Raw genomic sequence first — 20846 nt, forward strand, 5'->3', positions numbered from 1 at the left:
AATGCAACAACTGGAGGGGAATCACACTTTTACCAACAATAAGTAAAGTTTTTACCAGAGTTCTCTTGGACAGAGTAAAACACCAAGTTGATGCAAAACTTAGAAAGGAGCAGGCAGGATTCAGACCAGGTAGATCATGCTGTGACCAAAATTTGTATTACGAAACATCATAGAGCAGTCAATAGAGTGGCAATCCTCTCTATATCTCAACATTGTTGACTTCGAGAAGGCCTTCGACAGTGTACATCGGGAAAGTTTATGGAAACTCCTAAGACTGTATGGACTACCACTGAAGATTATTAACATCATCAGAGTACTACATGAAGGATTCAGTGTAGTGTGATGGTTGACAAAGGCCAAACTGAGTGGTTCCCAGTAACATCAGGGCTGAAACAGGGCTGTATGCTATCACCTCTACTCTTTTTAGTGGCCATAGACTGGGTCATGAGGGAATCCACCAGAGACCAGAATAACGGCATTAGATGGAAAATGGAAAACAAACTGGATGACCTAGATTATGCCGATGACCTATGCCTTATCTCTTCCACTCATCAGCATATTCAGGAGAAAACAACCAAACTCCACACAACATCTAGAAGCTTGGGACTTAACGTCAATTTAAAGAAGACCAAAATAATGAGAATAAATGCACGGAACAACAACTCCGTACAAGTAAATGGAGAGCCTTTGGAAGATGTAGACACCTTTACATACCTGGGCAGCATTATAACAACATCAGGAGGTACGGACGAGGATATTACATCAAGAATCAACAAAGCCCGTCATGTGTTTGCCATCTTAAAACCAGTATGGACATCCTCCTTTATAACCACAAGAACAAAGCTCAGGATTTTCAACAGCAATGTAAAATCAGTATTGCTATATGGCTCAGAAGGCTGGAAGCTCCGGAAAGACCTCACAAAGAAACTGAGAGTATTCGTAAACCGATGCTTACCGTCCATATTCAAGATTAGAAGGCCGAAAGTAATATCTAACAACGCACTCAGAGAGATGGCAGGACAGGAACACATAGCTGTGGAAATCGCTAGAAGGAATTGGAGATGGATCGGCCATGTGCTCAGAAAAGACCAGTACGACATTACCAGAGAATGCATCTTCTGGACGGCCGATGGTAAAAGGAAAAAGGGTAGGCCAAAAACAACATGGCGAAGAACAGCAGAGAGTGAGCTGAAAAAGATAGAGTAAACATGGAAAACAGTGGTGGCAAAAGCAAAGGATCCGACTGGATGATGAGACTGTGTGGCTGCCTTATGTACCACCTGGCATGAAGAGGCCTAAATAAGTAGTTAAATTCACAACATGTGTGAATAATATGTCCCCAGAGCGCTCATTGTAAAAGAAGGACACATTGACACATTTAATATAAAACTCAGAGTACTTTTCATGTACTTGTGTTCTTACAAAATTTAGATGATTAAGAATCAAAATGTGTACATCTATGACAAAATTGTCACATTGTAAATAAAATGAAAAATCTCATGTTTTCCCCTTATTCACTGTTAATTGAAAACATTTTCTTCAAAGTCCCCGAGGGTCCTGTGCTGAGCTATAGAGTATACATGTAGATGTTGTTTGTTTTGCTTATGATTGGTGTCATTCCCGTCATCAAAGTATCACCGGTGTGAGAGTGATGTAAATACTTTGTATGTTTGAGTTAAAGATGCGCGTTGTGTTAAAGCGTCAGTTTGAGATCCGCCGTGGAGATTCCCGGATGTACTGGACTTTCCGTCATCAAAGAAATTACTCGGTATTTTAACTCTGGACAGTTCCAAGTAACAAAACTAGTGTAACCAGTACGAGTGTTTATTGTAAGAAAGAGAGAAAATATTCACTACTTCTGTTTTTAATTAGGCATTCAACTAAATACAACACTTCAACATTAGTTTTGAAATTAAAATTACGCAAAAGTCACGTTGTGACACTAGTATATATTGGGGATTTGAAAATTTAGGTAGGCCTACATATTATATATACATAAATATAAAAGATATTTTTTATAATCTTGTCATTATGGCATTATGGTGTTGATCTTTGCAAAACCAGAAATTGGCTCGCAGCATTTAAAAAAAAAAAAGATTTAAACTAATTTTAATGCAAAAATTCTTTTTTTTTTTCAAGATCTTCATCTCTTTCATGTTAGGTCGGAGCCAAATAAAGCACTCCGGGTTTTGATTATACTTAAAATTGGCATATTCGAGGAATTTTCATAACTTTGACTGCATCAGCTTGTTTTCATTTTAAGGTGACCGACTTAAGTTTTGATTGCTCATTTTTTCCTCGTAATTTAGTAATATATGATACATTTATATTTGTAAGAATTGTTTTCGATATCATTTATGAAATTGAACACAATAAACAAAATGCATATAAAGTATTTCGATTTTTGAAGTGTTTTTTTTAAAACGAGTTTTCCTATGTTTAGTACGTGACCGATGCCATTATGCTTTTATGACGTTGTGGTAAAATAAAGCTTTAAAATAAAGCTTTATAGGAGTACATTATTAGAAATAACATAAAAGAAAATGTAAAAAGTGAGCGCCTCCAAAATCTTACACACATATCTATGTTACCGTTACGGTCATTTTTCTCAATTTTCAAATGAATCCATTTTGTAAAACTCCAAATATATAGCAACGTTTGTTGCATTTTGATTCTTTGAAGAGACCCACATTAAAGAACAGATGGTAGATTGTAGTTTATTTTGCATAAGGTAGAAAATGATATCATTTATCACATATTACAATTTGTGGAAAAATCGCTATTGTAGTATCCTTACAATCTGTTTCAAAGTGCTGAAAACAATTTCATGCATAGTAAATGTATCCATATTGTGAAATGGCCCAGACCAATTAAAGAAGGCTTGATGATCGCTGCCATCTTCACCTACCTTAGACGGAGATGTCTGTGTAAAGATAAAGAAAAGTGATTTAATTATCAGGCTAGAATATCGTAACTTTTCCTTTACTAAATAATAGTTTGTGACCAAAAATGTCATATCTATCGTTTCACAAAAATCTAATGGTTTATTGTTGATCATTCAGTTTGCTTAAAGTTTATTGAGAGGACGATATAAACGGGTAAAAATGTTTGGTTTTTTCACTCGTTTAAGGGCCGTGGTGTACACCATAAACACAATTATTAGCCTCAACTTAAGTTTAGATTGACATCATAGCTCTGAAAATATTTTAAAATTCACGAACAACGCGAAAGACGAAAGGAATGCTTAACTCGGCACCATGAGAGTTTAAATTTAATACATTTCATTTTAAATGAACTTTCTTGCACAAAATAACATAAGAATATTGTTGATAGCAAATAAACGTTGGTATAAAGGAACGGAAAGATAATAGATTTTCATTGAGGAATTGTTGATATTTTTCTATTCTTGTAAATAAACTCAATATTAAATCTTTATACAATCATTCAAAACAAGCTTGCTATCGCTTTTCAGTACTTTCAGTACTTTTATTTCATATAACATAAGGGAATAACTATATATGTTATAAACTTGTTTTAAACTTGATTAATATCTTTGAAATGCACTTTTTAAGCTTCATCTCATAAAGGTTTGAGATTAAAAAGAAATTAAATATTTAATACAATCGATCTTGATAGTTTTTTTTAGAATTTAAAAATGGCAACCCTTTTCATTCAATGTACATGTTTTTGACAAAATTATAACAGAATTATCGAACAAGGAATGAATTTTTAAAAGAAAAAAGGAAAACAAAATATCAAATTAAGTTTAATAGAGGTGTGGTACACGTTCATGTTGTGACGTGCTTACTGTAAAAAAAAAAACACATTGAAATTAACAATAACTTTAAGAATTTTTTTTTCATCACGATTTACATGAATTGCAGCGTAGCGCAATAGGTATAAGCGTCAGCTGTTGAATTGAGTATTATAAGTTTGATATTTACTAAAGCTTTTACATTCAGGATGTGTATTAAAAGAACGCATCTTCACAACACCCTGCAAATATTCACCCTTACATCAGAATCTCTGACCATTTGTTCATTATTTTCATAATTTTCAAAAGAGACACTCTCGTTTAACCTTACAATTCAACAAGTTTGTTATTTCTAGATTCAACGTGAAGAAATGTTTTATAAGAATATATACACGTTGACCGTATTGTTTCGAACATATTTTATTGAATAAAAAAAAAAATTGGAAACAAGTTCTTGCAACTTATTAGTTCCTCTCCTCAAGGGTAAGAAAGACCAGTTTTAAAGTGGTATGTGACACCTGTCGATATTATTGTGGATAAAAGCTCATTTTAATCAAAATACTTTCACAGGTTTAGTTTTTTAAAATTTTAAAATACGTATTTGACCAAAATGTATGTTATAAAAATGTTTGAGAAGGTAAACATTATAAAAGCCCAACGACAATTAATATCATGGCTTAAGATTCGTAGTTATATCACCGCAATTGAAGTTTAGGGGATATTTATGTCATATATATTGATGACAATGATGCGATGGCGCGACAATGCGATGACAATGGTGCGATAGCCCGACGAAGCGATAGCGCGATGACGCGATAGCGCGATGATATGGTAGCGATAACGCGGTGGTGCGATAGCGATGACGCGATGCTGCGACAGCGATGATGCGATGCTATACCGTGTCATCGTTAGTTATTTTATCTTTATTTTTTTTTTGGCGCACGGCCTGAGATCTAATTTAAGTTTCGTTGTAACTTACGCCTTTTAGTGAAACGGGCCTGTGGCAACGCACTTTGAAATTTTTTTTTAAGTGCGTTTAATTTTAGACAAAATGAACGCACTTTGAAAAATATTTTCAAAGTGCGTTCAATTTAGGACCAAGTTAACCCACTTTGAATTTTTTTTTCAAAGTGCGTTAAGAAGGTACATCAACATTTTTTAGTATCGAGACACTTAACGCACTTTGAAAAAAAATATGTATAAATCACAAATTCTGGAATTAAATTCCTAATTTGTTGATAGTATGATGATTTGTTAACACTATGAATCTTATTTACCGTCTTTAAAATCGGGAATATGGGTGGGGGCTAACCAAAGATACAGGTCAATTACCAGAATACTTCCTTTCATTGATTACAGGAAGAAGGTCCCCATACCCCTCTCTTTTCCTTCCAAAACATACATGATATATAGCAACTTAGCTAGGGTTAATGTATAAAATCGGAAAAAGAAATACGCTTTGTTGTAAATTAAGTGAAAACGAGCTGGTCAAACAATAATTTCTCCAATGCTATTTAAACATAGACCCTCTTTTCAAATTCTAATAAAATAAATCCCTTCTTTATAAAAAAAGGTTACATGTACATTGACCGTGAAACATTAAATTATCATAAAAATAAAAATAAGCATTAGAGTGTGAGTTTTTTTCTCCACTGATCCTCTAAAAGATTATATTGTTTTTGATAACCATAACTAACGTATCCTTTTTTCACATCATGTTTGTTTATAAGCACATGCAATTGAAGACATTTGAAAAATGTTATACGTTATCTCCATTAACTATAAATAAATTAAATAATTTAATTTCGTTTTCGGAACCGCCCAATGTACCCAATAATTAGTAATGTTGGTGCATACACAAGAAAAGGAAAATGCAGTTCCTAAGCGATGCAGTTTATGTCATATTTGGATAATTCAAATCTTCCGAGTTGTTCTTTACGTAAATTGTCATTTTTTTTTTAATTTAATTTATTTATTGTCTCTAAAATTATATATTTTTTCGGTTAAACCCTGAACATTTTTTTTTCAAAGTGCGTTATTATCGTCGATATCAACGCACTTTGAATTTTATTATTTTTTAAGTGCGTTGACTTGGTCCCAAAATTTTTTTGCGTTGTAACACGGACCCCAGGCCCCGAGGTTATAAAACTTTCTTGAGTACGATCTCGTACTCCAAATCGTACTCCGTGCTCCAAATCGTACTCCTACTCAAGATATCGAGGTTATAAAACTTTTTCATACTCCTACTCGTACTCCGGCTGAGTACAAAAATGCGATTTTCTGAGTAAGCTTTGAAGCTTTCTCAAAGTCGTACTCAAGACATTTAATCTAAATAAAATGCAGTGCAAACATATAATATTGTTCATACTGTAACATTGCTGTATTATACGCTCTAATTTAATCATATTTACATGTATATGAATTAAAATGGAAAGTTTTTACCATTTTATTAATGACATATCTAGATATAAAGGAGGTGAATTTAAGAGTAAGGGCGAACTGCAACCAAGATTATCAAAATAACTTTTAGATAGTTTGCTTCATTAATTAATGTACATATACATGTATAACTACGTACAATATACTACCGTTGAATAGCTCGACTTTTTAAGAATTCTGTTTTTTGTCAAATACGACCCATACACCCCATCATTTAAAACAAAGAAATCAATGTACATGTATCGTTATTAATCAATTTCAATCAGATGTACTTGATGGGTCCATTTTTTGATTATAGTGAAAATGTAGGTTAGTTCTAAACATTACAAAGGATGGGGGATGCATAAAAGTCTAACGCTTTCTATTACTTACTTATTAATCAATTATCATTTATGTTGCATGCCACAAAACTTGGAAAGGGAAACATTTTATAGAATAAGGGGTAAATCAGTGGCGGAGTAAAGGAGGTCGCACCCGGCGTCCCCCCCCCCCCCCACAGCCCTAAAAAAATTGTCCAAATAAAGTTAAATCATACTCCTTCTGGCAAAGAAAATGTACAACTTGCGAGTCTTAATTATCTTTTTTTTTTAACTTGGGGGATTTCTCTACATTAGACTGTTTCAATTGTGCAATATGAATTCGATGAGTCATTTGAAAGAAAAAAATAAAAGGATATGTTTCTTGGATTTCTACAAGACAGAGGAATTTGATGACTGTAGGTCTTAAATCTACAAACCTTTAAAAATTGTAAATAATTTTATTACTTTAAGTATACCGGTAATCACAAGAAGAAATATCTCAAACGTCTATTTAAAGACTTCCTTTTTACCCTACAAAATCTCTAGAATCCTGGAGCTTCCGGGGCCGGCTTTGCCCCCTGGGTCACCAACAGGACTTTGCCCTGGACCATCTGGAGGCCACAAAGCGGCCTCTCCAGACTCCCTGTCTTATACTGACGTCCCCTCTAACTTCACATTCTGGATCTACCCCTGGAACTAAATATTTTTAAGAGGAGTTGGTGTTGGTGTGTGTGGGTGGGGGGGGGGGGGGCGGCGAATCCTACTTCCTGTGGTTTATCTATACGATTGTTGTTGGTTTTTTTTTATTTTCATAAAACAGTTACAGTCTGCATGTGGAAAATATTGGCTTATAAATCGCCTTTCCTCTGTAGTGTCAAAAACGCTGTGAAATTTAGAGTAATTTTGAACAAGGTTCATTTCTTTTTATCTCGAAATATCGATAATAAAAACCTATTTTGAAAGTTATCAAAAAGCAATCTTACTTGGAAATGTAGAAAGTAATCAAGAATCAGCAGTAAGTAATTAAAACGCAGGTTAAAGGGCGTTAGATGTAAACATAAAGATAATATTTCGAATTTTTAAGTTTTGTATTGGCAATATTTTTAAAATTATGACGTACATATTTGGCCTCCTAGGTGACCATATACTACATGTAGCTGCAGAGATCTAGATGTGTTCTTTGTCTAATATAGGCCGCAACTTCTTTTTAATTTTACTGCGGGAAGGTAGAGTATCCATTCCGAACCATCTACCAGTAATTGATTTTTATTTTCCAAATATTAAAGAAATTTTACCATGGAACATCACCTACCTTACGATCTTTATTATTTATTTCGAAGTAAAACATCGAGAGCATAGACATGTCTAAGTATACGTAAGGTGAAATGCATTGTTTGGTTTAACATTTGATTATAAACGCTCGAATATAAGGATGGTGGGTCCCGGTGACCCCATAGTCTTAAGTATTATATTAGTATCTTTCTACAAATAAAATTTGGTGTTATGACATCAAATTTTATTCTTATATATATTCTGCTTGAGAATTCGGGTAATTTACAGTTAATTAAAAGCTTGTTTATGTAAAAAAAAAAGAAAAAAAGATAACACTTAAATTAATCATAACCCGCAAGATAAAAGCTAGAATTTATGAGAGAGAGAGAGAGAGAGAGAGAGAGAGAGAGAGAGAGAGAGAGAGAGAGAGATTTGAAGGGGATTATTGTTATTCTATGCAATCGATTGAAAATACATGTACTACTTAAAATAGCTTCTTCGCATTTTCATTTGAGAGATTTTTCTCTATATAGCTTAGCTGTGGGAATATTCATCTCTTAAATTGTTTAATTTTATTAGCAAGTAACTATTTAGATAATTCATATAGCTATTCCTTTTTTATCTAAAGTAACCAAATATCTATGTCAAATGCATCAAAATTAACACATGTATTTCGAATTTTAAAGATGAATAGGAAAAGGCTTGCTCAAAAATATCAATGGACGTTACTTAAGATTAAAAATGACACAGTATGTATATATAAATTCTAAACACACATTTTCAAGCCTTGACTAAGTGAGAAAAACTTGAACCATAAATAAAACCCCACAAAAAGGGTTACAGCAACTTTAGTACACAGTTTCCTTGAACACGTTTTTTCGGTTTAACGTGGTCCTCAAATTGGAAATTTCAAAAATATTTCAATTAGTGAATTTTCTTAAACTCTCGTGCACATTCCCAAAAATATTAAAATGAGAAACTTTACGTGTGTCCTTGGCTTTTGGCATATGTTCATTGATGCAATTCCAACACCCACCCCCACCCCACCCCTTCAAGATATTAGATGTTTTTTTCTCACAAGAATTTTAAAAGGCAAATATAGTACTAAGTATGTTGCAATTAAATTGGAATACCCATATAATTTCCTTAGTGTATACTATATGAGTGTAAAAATAAACGGATTTCTCAGTATTTTTGTGATTTTCCCAAGTATATGTTTCTATTTTTGAATTAAACTCTTCCCTGTCTTCCCTATTACAGGAACTGCTCACTAAATATCTTAAGAGATATCCACTTGGGGGCAGTGACTTTCCAGTTTTATATTGGCGTCGTTTCTGACCTTTTCCTGGCATGTAAAATATCAAAATCGTATAAAAGCCAGGAAAACTTTAGATATATCGAACTAAATTCTATGTTGAAATACTCTCTTCATATCCGTGTAAATTCTTACTTCTTTCTTTTATATTCATATCGTTCCTTACAACATAATTATACTTAATCATCACATGCATCAATCACTATCTGAGTCTCATGAGAGAGAGAGAGAGAGAGAGAGAGAGAGAGAGAGAGAGAGAGAGAGAGAGGGGGGGGGTGGGGAGAGATTTGACATAAACACAATTTGTTGATAATTTTACCAATTACACTGCATGGATTTATCGTCTCTGTTGCTCAAAAATTTATAAGTTATAGATGCAGACACATCTCCATGCTTGCAGATGGAGAAGGTAATATGTACATGTAAATAATGTGTTACATTTTGTTGATAAATAATTAATCAGAATAGATGTACAGTTTGCCTACATGCCAGGACTATTTACATGAATTACCGTTCTCTGTCTTTCTTCAGAGACGTAAAATTTCATCGATCGGCTTTTGGAGCATACTCCAAATAGTACTCAGCGGAGAACGTACTCCAAAACTTTTATAACCTCGGTTTTTAAAGTCGTACTCAGTGGAGCACATACTCGGAGTACGGAGTATGAGTATGAGTACGAGTATGAAAAAAGTTTTATAACCTCGGGGCCAGGATTAGACAACATCCCTGCAGAATCCATTTAAAGCAGACAGAGACACGGTTGCCAATATGCAACTTGACATCTTTGGTAAAATATGAGAGAAAGAGAAAGAACCATCATAATGGAAGAAGACATGTTGTAAAATTAAACTAACCAAAAAGGGAAACCTTAGAATTTGGACAGTTATAGATAGGTAATGCTCCTATCTGTTCCATGAAAAGTGTTTAGCAGCGTCATTTCACTGACTCAGTGCAGCTGTGGATTCCAAACTTTGAAATAAGCACACAGGGTCCAGACAAAGCAGACCATATATATATATATATATATATATATATATATATATATATATATATATATATATATATATATATATATATATATATATATATATATATATATATATTAGAAAAGTCAAGGAAACTAAGTCACCATTTTATGCCTTTCATATTAGTTCATCTATGTGGCATTTTATATAGCATTTTGATATTTTAGGCAATATCAACAAAATACTGTCTAACACTGGAATGCACAGCCGCATAATACATTAACGACACCTTCCAAACGCCAAAGGGGTAACACAAAGCTGGCTACTTTCACCATTGCTATTTCTCTTCACAGCTGATTGGATCATGAACCTAGTTCTTATATAGTGTTTATCCTAACCTCAATTCCTTTAAGAATGCATTTTCGTTATATGGATACTTTTGAATTTAAAAAAAACAACTTTCTTCCTTTTTGATGGAATACATTAACTTGTTTATTTGATGGTTTGCAGCTGGGATGTTTGTTAGCCTATAGTATTTTTCCTTTATAATGCAAAATTCACCTCATCAAATTTGCTTAAGATATTTTTAGATTTCTGTCATTTGGTTAATTCTATGGATATTTTCTTGCATATCTAAGATTGTTGTGATAAAAAGAACACGTGTGCATGCATGCTGTTGTGAAGCGAATTGCCAGTAGCCCGAATTGCATCGTCACCGGTTTGGCTTTCACACTCATTGTACGAAAGCTAGAGGAAGAGGGCACACGTGTAAATTCTCAAGAAAAACATGTAGGTCTTGGTGTATTTAGTTCGGATTAACTGGAGATTTAAAGTCCATAGCCCATGATTTAGAACTGCGTGTATGGAGTTGTGTGTCGGAGGGTGTCGATTTCACACACATTGAAAAATATATATATATAGGAAGAGCGTATTATTGCAACCATGAGAGGCAGAAATACAGTTTTGTTGATCTTGCTATTTTTGGCAAGTTTCACAATTGTCTATATTCTACGCTCGGGGCCAAATGTTTTACAACGACTTAACCAGCCTGAAGCGGTAAGAACAAATATTTTATAATTGCTACAATTTATTGTTGGCTGACCAAACAAACATTGTTTGCACGAAATGAAACAAAAACGAAACAGTATGGTCATTGCATCATTGTGCATGTTTACTGACAATGCACAATATGGTCTATTTATAAATCATTCATTGTCATTGATTAGCATGGCAGATTGTTTGAATTATTTGTAGACATATGGACTGTACCTTTAAAATAATTCGATATGAACTGTTACCTTTAATAATTTTTTTCAATTTTAGATGAAACTCGATTTGAAGTCGATTTTTTTTATGAATTAAAATTTCACAATATAATACGTCCATGAATAGTTATTCTGAAATCTCATATTTTAAACTTGCAGGATCATGTTTCTAATTGAAGGTATTGTTGGAATTTTGTATTTAAATTTTCTCCTCTACAAATTTGAATGGGCTAGCATTTCCAGTGACCCCGTTTAAATTGACACGTATTTGTATACAATGCCACCGATTAATTATCTCATTGATTTGTGAAGTATGCACTGTCCACATGAAAGCAGAAATTGATAACAACATTGACCAAAGGGAACTTGTGGTAAAAAAGAAATTCTACATGCTCCTCCGACCTCGGTTGATAAAAGAATTATTCATAAGTAGATTTCATGCCTCAAAACTAGGAAGTTTGATCTGTAAGTGTAAAATTGTCTTGACAAATTGACATTGTATAGAAAAAAAGCCCCTCATGAAACCAGCATTGAAAAGAAATAAATAATCTACAGGTCTTTATATAAATAATGCATAGGGTAGAAAATGGGGGGGGGGGGGATGTGTTTTCATTGCGAATCATTGATACAGGTATTGTACTGACATGTTTTACATTTGAATCTGCTTGTTGCCCGTCGTTGCATTGCTTTTGTACCTTATAAGTTGTGTACAGTACTTCAGAATAAAATCACATATTATTAAAGAAATAAAACCATGTTGCCTGATCGGAATTATATATACATGTACAAATTAAATTTTATTAAATTCGGGTAGATTTGAAGCTGAACTATAGCTAGTAGGTTCCCAGCGAACCCCCATTCAGTCTGGTTACTTGTTTTCACTTGATACTTGATATCATAACAGATTTTCTTCTTCTTTTTTTCTGATTAAAAGATGTAAGGATTTACAAGATTTGATCTTTTGAAAAAAAAACCTTCCTCATGCCTTCACTTTACATGCAAATTTAAGAACTAAATTACATCCATGAAGCAGTTTGAAGAAATGATCTAATCCAGTTTAACGTTATATGCATGAGTATATTTTGTATAGTTGTTTGGTAGATAAGCAATTCTACTGAAATTTGCAGGACTATTTGACTGTAGACCAATTCTGGCCAAGTCGGCAAGTCCCTTTCCTTGCCACCATTAAGTTTTTTCTGTGTAGTTATGATTTATTTCATTACATGGCAAGAAATGGTACTTCCCGACTGAACTACTGTTCTTTTCTTCTGCAGGACTGTCACAAAGATACACATGGTACATGCAAACTGAATGTACCAGGTTAGAGTCAAATAATAAATACACATATACAATGTAATTGACCTGAAAGCAAGATGTCGCTGAATTGTCTCAATATTACATGCTGCAGTTTGGCAGCTATATAGCAGATGAAGCAGGTCAATGGTTAATTTTAAAATTAAAATAACCAGTCGAAATATCTGATAAAAAGCGAGGGAAAAAAAATAAAAATAGCATTGGATGTCAAAAAGTTAAGCAGTTTAATATTAAGAGAAATAGGAGTACATGTATAACTGTGGATGATTTTGATCAATGCAGTGTATGTCTGAACATTACTGTGTACTAGACATGCAGGTATCAAATTTACATGTATAGAAAATTAGAAATGAATAATAGAAACATAAAGATAAGTGGAAGAATCAATATATCATAATTTGAAATGCACTTGTAACAATTATGTATAAAAAATTGAGAGAAAAAATATTAGGAGAGGAGATAATTTCACTCCCACATACTGCAGTTATAAAGTGAATAGAAACAGATCGAGGTAAAGACTAGCTGAAAGTGCAGTCTGAATGATAAGTTTGATCAATTTATCGATATAAGTATAAAGGAAACTTTTGAATCTTCACTAGGTTTGCAGGTGCTTGTTGACACAAAGTGCTGTGGTTTACAACATGTTAGAAAGAAGAAATTGAATTTTTGTTTGATATACCATTGCATGTATCCCAACCAAATTAAATTTGTGATATGTATTATGATCACATGTATTTATGTCTCACAACAGGTTTTGGTAAATACAAAATAAAAAGCATTTTGTTTTAAATGAAATATGATGAGAATTTGCAATTTCTATGTTTATTCATAAATTAATCAAACCTGAACTTCATAACAAGTTTAAGTTTATATGTATTACAAAAAATGTACTAAGTGAACAGAAATTTGGCAATTGTCTACCTGCAGTTATTAGATTAAATCAGTCAACAATATAATGAGAAAATGTCTTATAATGATTCTGTGTTAATTGTCATGATATTCTGTTAGGTTATTCAGGGAAGTGTAAGCAAATAAATCTTTCTTTTCTGAAGCAAAGTTGTCAGTTTGGAATCAAAATGAAAAGTTGTGTAGATATTCAGCATTTTGTCTCATTAGCGATTCCTGATTACCATAATTCACAGTAATGGTGTTTTATATGGTTTTTTATATGTTAATTTTTTTTATACAATACGTGTCTTTGGCACATAGTTAATTTGAACTGTAAATATATATATGGTATTTGTGCTTTTTCAATTTATTATTTTATTTGATAAAAATTGTTTAATGTAGGGTAACTCTAAAAAATATTTTTTGATCAAGGAAACTTTCCATCTTAGCGTGATTTTGGGAGCAGGGGCACTAATGCTTACATATTTTCCCATTGTATGAATGTGTATATGCCATATTTATCCACATGTTTATTTTCTCCAATTCCATAGGATCACCGTGACTTTAGTGTGCATGCACATGAGGTTCATGTAAGTTGCGTGGGATTAAAGTGAGGTGGAATGGGACACTGAGATATTTGATACATGTATTTAATATATGGATGAATGACAATGTACAGCAAATTGAGATATCCTCACAGAATTCATTTTTTCAAAATATAAAACCTTTCTTTATGAAATAAATTTTAAAATTTATAAAGTATAAAAACCCGGCCCAGCCGGTATTGAATTTGAGACTTAGCTAATCGAACTATACACTTATTGTTATATATAACAAAAGTTGAGAATTATGGTAAAGAATTTAAAGTAAGGTTTTATTTAACTTTTTATTAAAAGGAGTATTGAAGTTTCCCATTCATCCTTAGATTTTTTTCTCTCTAAAATACCGGTACACACTGTGTTCTGTATTTATACATGTACCTGTACATGCAGCAGCATACGATAACTTTGACTTTTTACTGAACATCCTTTTCCTGTATTGCACTCGAATTGCTTTATTCTCTGCATTTTCTATCACTAAACTAGACTTCTTGATAATATAGCATATGGTTTGATGATGCAAAATGAATTGCATTCGCAAAGCTGATTTCACTGAAATTTATCAGTTAAGATTTAATTATAATTGTACCAATTAAGATAAATCTAATTTCTGTCTAACATTGGTGGTGACATTGACTTTACGGGAAGCATCTTGCAGCTTCTATTTCTAGAAATATTTAGAACCACCTTAACAAGGAATTGGACTTCGGGTAGGGCATAACTATTAATTTCTTGCATCATAACAAGTTAAAATATTAAATTTGGTTTCAAGTGAAATATGCAAAGATTAGGTAGTCTTGGCTTAAAAGCCAGACAAATCTTGTTGTTGATTTCAAAAGAGCCATGGCTGAGTGGCCAGCAATGAAATAGACAAGCCTACGTAGTACGTAACATTGCTGTTGAGACTTGCAACTACACAAAGTCCATGCGCTTGTTAAAATGATTCTAATGAGTCAGTGTCACTAATTGTATTGAAGAAATAACATGCAATATGTTGGCTGAGACCTTTAATATATAGATAAATACCCGGTATATACATGCATGTATAGATATTTACATTTTTCAGTGTCTTTGCCTCTGATAACACTTCTGGGTACATATCATTTTTGTACTATGCAGTCCAATAAATTCAAATGACGTATAATTGGGGCGCAAGTGGGGTTTGCTTATTTATATTTAAATATTTAATTGTACAATTGCTGAGAATTATATAAATATAATTAATAAGGTATAATTTTTTTTATATTATGAGGTGATAGTTTCAGTCAGGGCGTGATCAAATCTATCATATAGCCCTTCTGGCTTTATTCGATTAGGTTTTCACTTTTGGATTGTAACTTTTGACATATTAACTGTACCATTTACATCTAAATTTTGATTTACTTCAGGTTAAATGCTATCCATGTATAATGACAGAAAATATTAAAACCAGATCTCAGCAACGTACACTTCAATGTTTGTATGTAGCAAAAAGACAGGGAGTGTTGTTCTTTCTTTTGACCGTATAAATTTGGGTCAGGAACAAATATACAATATTTCTTTGTTAAATCATACAAAGAGGCATTTCAATTTCCAATGATGTAAAGACTCATGTAAAAAGAATGCACGTTTCAATGTAAACTAAAATAGTGTAGGATGGCATAAATTTGTGGGACGCAATCATTAACACCCCCCCCCCCCAACCTTCTCTTTCTCTTTCCTGTATTACATGTATATAAATTTGGTTTGTTATCCCACAAGTATTTGTGTATACAGAGTGGATTTTACAGAATTACAACACTCAAGTTTTCAACTTTTGAAGTGTTTACCCAGTATTTTCCTCTTCTTCATGTATAAGTATACTTTGGTGTGTATTTACAACCAAGACCAATTAACTCACTGTAGTCGATCATGAGGAACTGAATTAAGACCCTGGGGTAATAGAATGTAGACAGGCTCATGTTTGTTCTTCAAATCTTACTTTTAAAGGAAGAATACTTTATAGTGGAGTTAAGACGAAATAAAATGAGATAGAGAAAAAGGTTATAAATCTCGGTTAAAAAGAGGTTGTTTACCAACTTTATATAGTTGCCCTTGAGATTTTTTTTAATCATATCCGGATTATTATTATGTATCAAGTGATGCTCAAGTTTAAGTCATGCAGTTATATATGTGTAGAGTGTTAGAAGTGTAGAGGTTTTTATATACATGTGTAGAGTGTGGGGAATCAAATATTATAAGCTTCACATAAGGACAAAGTTTGAGTCAATGTGTGTAAGTGAAAGAAGTCGAAGTTGGTATCAAGAGAATCTGATTGAAATCATTGTACATGTAATAGTTTTTGTGATACAGAAAACTTGGAATGATTGAATAAGGAGTAAAGTCTGAAAGTCATCCTAGCTAAGATAAAGTTTTAGCTAGCATTTATGGTTGCATTGCGAAATGAAAATAACTGTCTAAACTTAAAATATTTTGTAACATGAAATGCTAAAGCGAAAATGATGATCATGTCAAGTCATGACTAAACTAGGTAAAATTAGAAACGCGTACATCAGTTTCAAGTTTAAACAACAGAAGTAGGTAATGGTTATATTCAAAATAAATATGAAGGCATGCAGTTTTGCTATGGAAATTTCCTGTCAGTGATATGAACATAAAAAGAAAACACTACATTTGACTATTTAGCCATACATTTGTCATAAAAATAAACTTTCATGTTAATGATTCTTATATAAATAAAGCTCTGTAGCAACCTCTAATGATACAACGTCCACTAATGATATAATGTTGCATTAGTGGTCAGGATGTTGACCACTAATGATATAATTTTATCATTAACGAACAACCTAACCGTCCGCTAATGATATAATTTTAGATTTATATCATTAGCGGTCAAAAACCGTAACCTCTAATGATATGGAAAAAAAATGAGAAATAAGGACTACCTTGACCACTAATGATACACATTTGCACACATTTTAAATTGCATAAGTGGATGGATTTGCAACCTTTAATGATATAATATGATATAATTTAATATAAAATTATATATATATATTTGATTTGATTTTCATACGATACTGCATAAGAATTGGTTAATTTTTTATTTTATTTTTTTGGTGGGGGGGGGGGGGGCGTTATTTGATCATATACATGTATTTTGTCCTTTAAAATACACCATTCTGACATTACCCTGACATTTTACCTTTTTACTTGAACTGAAATAGTCGCATACAGACAAAATACATACCATTTATGACTTCGTCTGTTTACTTGAAGATCCAAATTGATTATCATTAATCAAAAAGGAGTTGTGCTAAATATTTTTAGTTGAAGAAAGTTTGAAGAAAAACAATTTTACGATATTAAAACATTATTGATAAACTTTTAGCGGGATTTTATTAACATGAAAAAGGTCCAATTCATAAGACTTATTCTGCCTGGTGCAGGCAGATAGCTAACCTTGCACAACGCAAACAAAAGTCACACGGGTTTCATATTTTATTTTGTGTGGAAACGTTGCCGTCATGAATAATATTGGTAAAAAACTACAACAAATAGAAATAACAAATTACTTAATAGGAAAATATACAATTTAACTTTATACCTTTAACTGTAAATTACTTTAAAGACCATAATGGTGTGCCATACTTTTAAGAATGTTTTATCTGTAAAATAAATTTCCATCTGTAACTATACTTCAAAAATACAATTTAATACTAACAAATTTGAGCAATTACTTCAATAAAAAAGACTTACTTAGTGGTTCGAGGCACGCATCTAACAAGATTGAAGACGATTGACAAAGTGAGACCGGACTGGTCAGTAAGGCTGACAGGAAGTGAGTGATTGACCAGATATAGTTAACTTGTACCAAAAATGATTACCGGGTATATTAAACTCAAAGTGGTTAGCTTGTAAAAAAAATATTTCTGAAGAATTTTAAAATTAAACCATAGACAACACAAGACTATTTGCTATTATGGTCTGTAGCACAATTGAATCACTAATTTATTGTTAAGTTGAATATGTGGGTTTGTTAATTATACCTTAGAACAATAAAGAATATGAAATAATGTTGGTTGAATTAAAACTACTTCAACAATGGTGATTATGTCGGTGTAACAAAAAATGTTAACCCGGGTTGAAAATTGACCCGGGTTTGATAAAATTATATCATTAGTGGTCAACATTCTGTCCACTAATGCAACATTATATCGTTAGTGGACAGTGTATCACTATATAAATAGTGCCTGTTTGGGAGGGTAACAGTTGAAATTGACACCCCGAGAGAACCATTGTCAACCGACGCGAAGCGGAGGTTGACAATGGTTTTCGAGGGGTGTCAATTTCAACTGTTATCCTCCCAAATAGGCACTATTTATTTTATTATACTGAATGTCTTAATTTTAAAGAAATTTTTCTGCTTTTGTATAGAAATGACGTGAATTCTACGGCGAACTGTACGCGCATAATTTACGCGCATGTAACAATTCGTTGTGTTACCCGTTGCCAAGTGTGTTGCTAACGCTGAGGGTAATAAAACAAATTATCAACTGCGTCTAAACCAATCAGATTTCAGTATTTAACATGAAAGTATAATAAAAGAGGTTGCTACATACCACGTTTTCAATCAAATGAAATATTAAATGATTGAAGTCAGAAAAATCAACCTTTGAAATGTCAAATTACCCAAGACGGCAAATATAGCGGATAGTATGAAAGAGTTGAAGTTTTGAAACCGAAACTTTTAAGTACACACATGTACAATTAAACTGTGAAGAGCAAGTTACACTTCTGTTCAAAGACAGTTCAAAACTCTGAAGTCGGAGTCAATTTTCAACAGGGTCAGTTTTCAACGTGTCGATGTCCTTAGAAGTTTGCAAAATATTTTTCAAGCTGTTGAAAACTGACCCCAGGTATAATTTCACGACTTTTGGTATCAATTTTTCAACGTTGAAAAATGATATCCGGGTCAAATTTCAACCCGGGTCAAGATTCCTCGTAACGCCGGCGAATGCGTCATAAATGTCCAATACTCCCTAAACACACCCACGAAAAAGTTTCTGTGTAGTGTTTGTATCTGTATTGAACACAATATTTTTTCTGTCAAATCAAGATAAGTAGCTTATTAATCATAATTTTGTTGATCTTGCAAGTTTAAGAAAAGTTATTGTTAAGTTGAATTAATTAAATAATCACTGACGCGACTTGTCTGATAAAAATATGAAAACTGCCCATTATTGTGCTGTCAGTTAATTATCATGACTTCTCAAAATAAATTAAAGTTGAAGCGATTTACCGGAAATATAACATAAACGGCCGGTATTGGTTTGACAATCTTAGCAAACCACGGTCAACATGAACGATCATGGTGGAGAGAGATATATATATAAACGGACACCGGACCATGGCTTGAGACGATGTTGTTTGACATATATTCCTTTTAGCTCTGTCTACACAGTTTAACAACAAGAGACAGAGTTCTTAGTCTTAATAACAAACTGTTGCTATCGAGAAAAAAGCCCCAAACAAAAACAAACAAAAACAAAAATCCATATCGGCATGAATATCGGACAATATTAGGAATTAAAACATGGAGCTGAAATTTTTTATCAGATACAAAATAATTAGGTAGAGCAAGTTCCATTTCAGAGACAGTTCAAAAACCTGTAGTTGGTCAATTTTCAACGTGTGAGGTCATCAGAGATTAGAAAAAAAAACTTTTTTGAGCTGTTGAAAAATGACGTTTGGTCGCAGTTTGAACGTCAGAAAAGCCCCCGCCCCTCCTCCCCCCCCCCCCGCCCCTCAATATCCCAAATCAATAATCAATGTTGAAAAATGAAATCCGGGTATACATTTCACGACTTTTGGTCTCAGTTTTCAACGTTAAAAAAGCCCCCCACCCCCACCCCCTCCCCGAATCAATAATCAATGTTGAAAAATGAAACGCGGGCCAATTTTTAACTTGGGCTAATATTCTTTGTTACAACGACATGATCCCTATTGTTTAAGTAGTTTTAATTCAACCAACTTTAATTGATATTCCTTGTTGTTCTAATCTATAATTAACAAACCTATATATATATATATATATATATATATATATATATATATATATATATATATATATATATATATATATATATATATATATATATATATATTTAATCTTTTATCATGTTATATCATTAAAGGTTTCAAATCCATCCACTAATGCAATTGAAAATGTGTGCAAATGTATATCATTAGTGGTCAAGGTAGTACTTATTTCTCAGTTTTTTTCCATATCATTAGAGGTTACGGTTTTTGACCGCTAATGATACAAATCTGAAATTATATCATTAGCGGACGGTTAGGTTGTTCGTTAATGATAAAATTATATCATTAGTGGTCAACATCCTGACCACTAATGAAACATTATATCATTAGTGGACGTTGTATCATTAGAGGTTGCTACAAAGCTCTCTCTGTTTCACTTTAACTGTTTCTCAGTTTTATGTATTTTGAAATTACATGGGTGTATTTTCTGAGTAAAATAATGCTGCATAATATGTCCAGACTTTCATGGTAAAAACAACTGTCCGATATAGAAAATCAGAATTATTTCTCTCTGTCATTTTGAAGTTATAGCTAGTAAATATTGTTTTATATATATAAACAGATAGTAAAACTTCTAACTGTATTTTATTTTATTTTATTTGTAATAAACAGATAATGAAACATTTATTTTGTTTTATTATATGAACATACTGGT

The 20846-nt window shown here is 32.6% G+C and overlaps 1 protein-coding gene across 4 annotated transcripts in view; it reads left to right on the plus strand.

Moving 5' to 3' along the window:
- The first annotated feature begins 10756 nt into the window (after positions 1-10756).
- The window catches only part of LOC105335100 (probable methyltransferase-like protein 24), a 29710-nt gene continuing 19620 nt past the window's right edge, over positions 10757-20846 (plus strand). For 3 of the 4 annotated variants that reach the window (XR_010707337.1, XM_011438809.4, XM_011438811.4), the window contains exons 1-2: positions 10757-11100; positions 14063-14101. Coding sequence is in view for 3 of the 4 variants with exons in the window: in XM_011438809.4 (XP_011437111.2) it covers positions 10987-11100; positions 14063-14101 (153 nt within the window). In the remaining variant the exon portion in view is untranslated. The remainder of the gene's footprint in view (positions 11101-14062; positions 14102-20846) is intronic. The other variant, XM_011438812.4, reaches the window with a different exon arrangement.

Source organism: Magallana gigas, chromosome 7 (genome assembly GCF_963853765.1).
Source record: "Magallana gigas chromosome 7, xbMagGiga1.1, whole genome shotgun sequence".
NCBI classification, from domain to species: domain Eukaryota; kingdom Metazoa; phylum Mollusca; class Bivalvia; order Ostreida; family Ostreidae; genus Magallana; species Magallana gigas.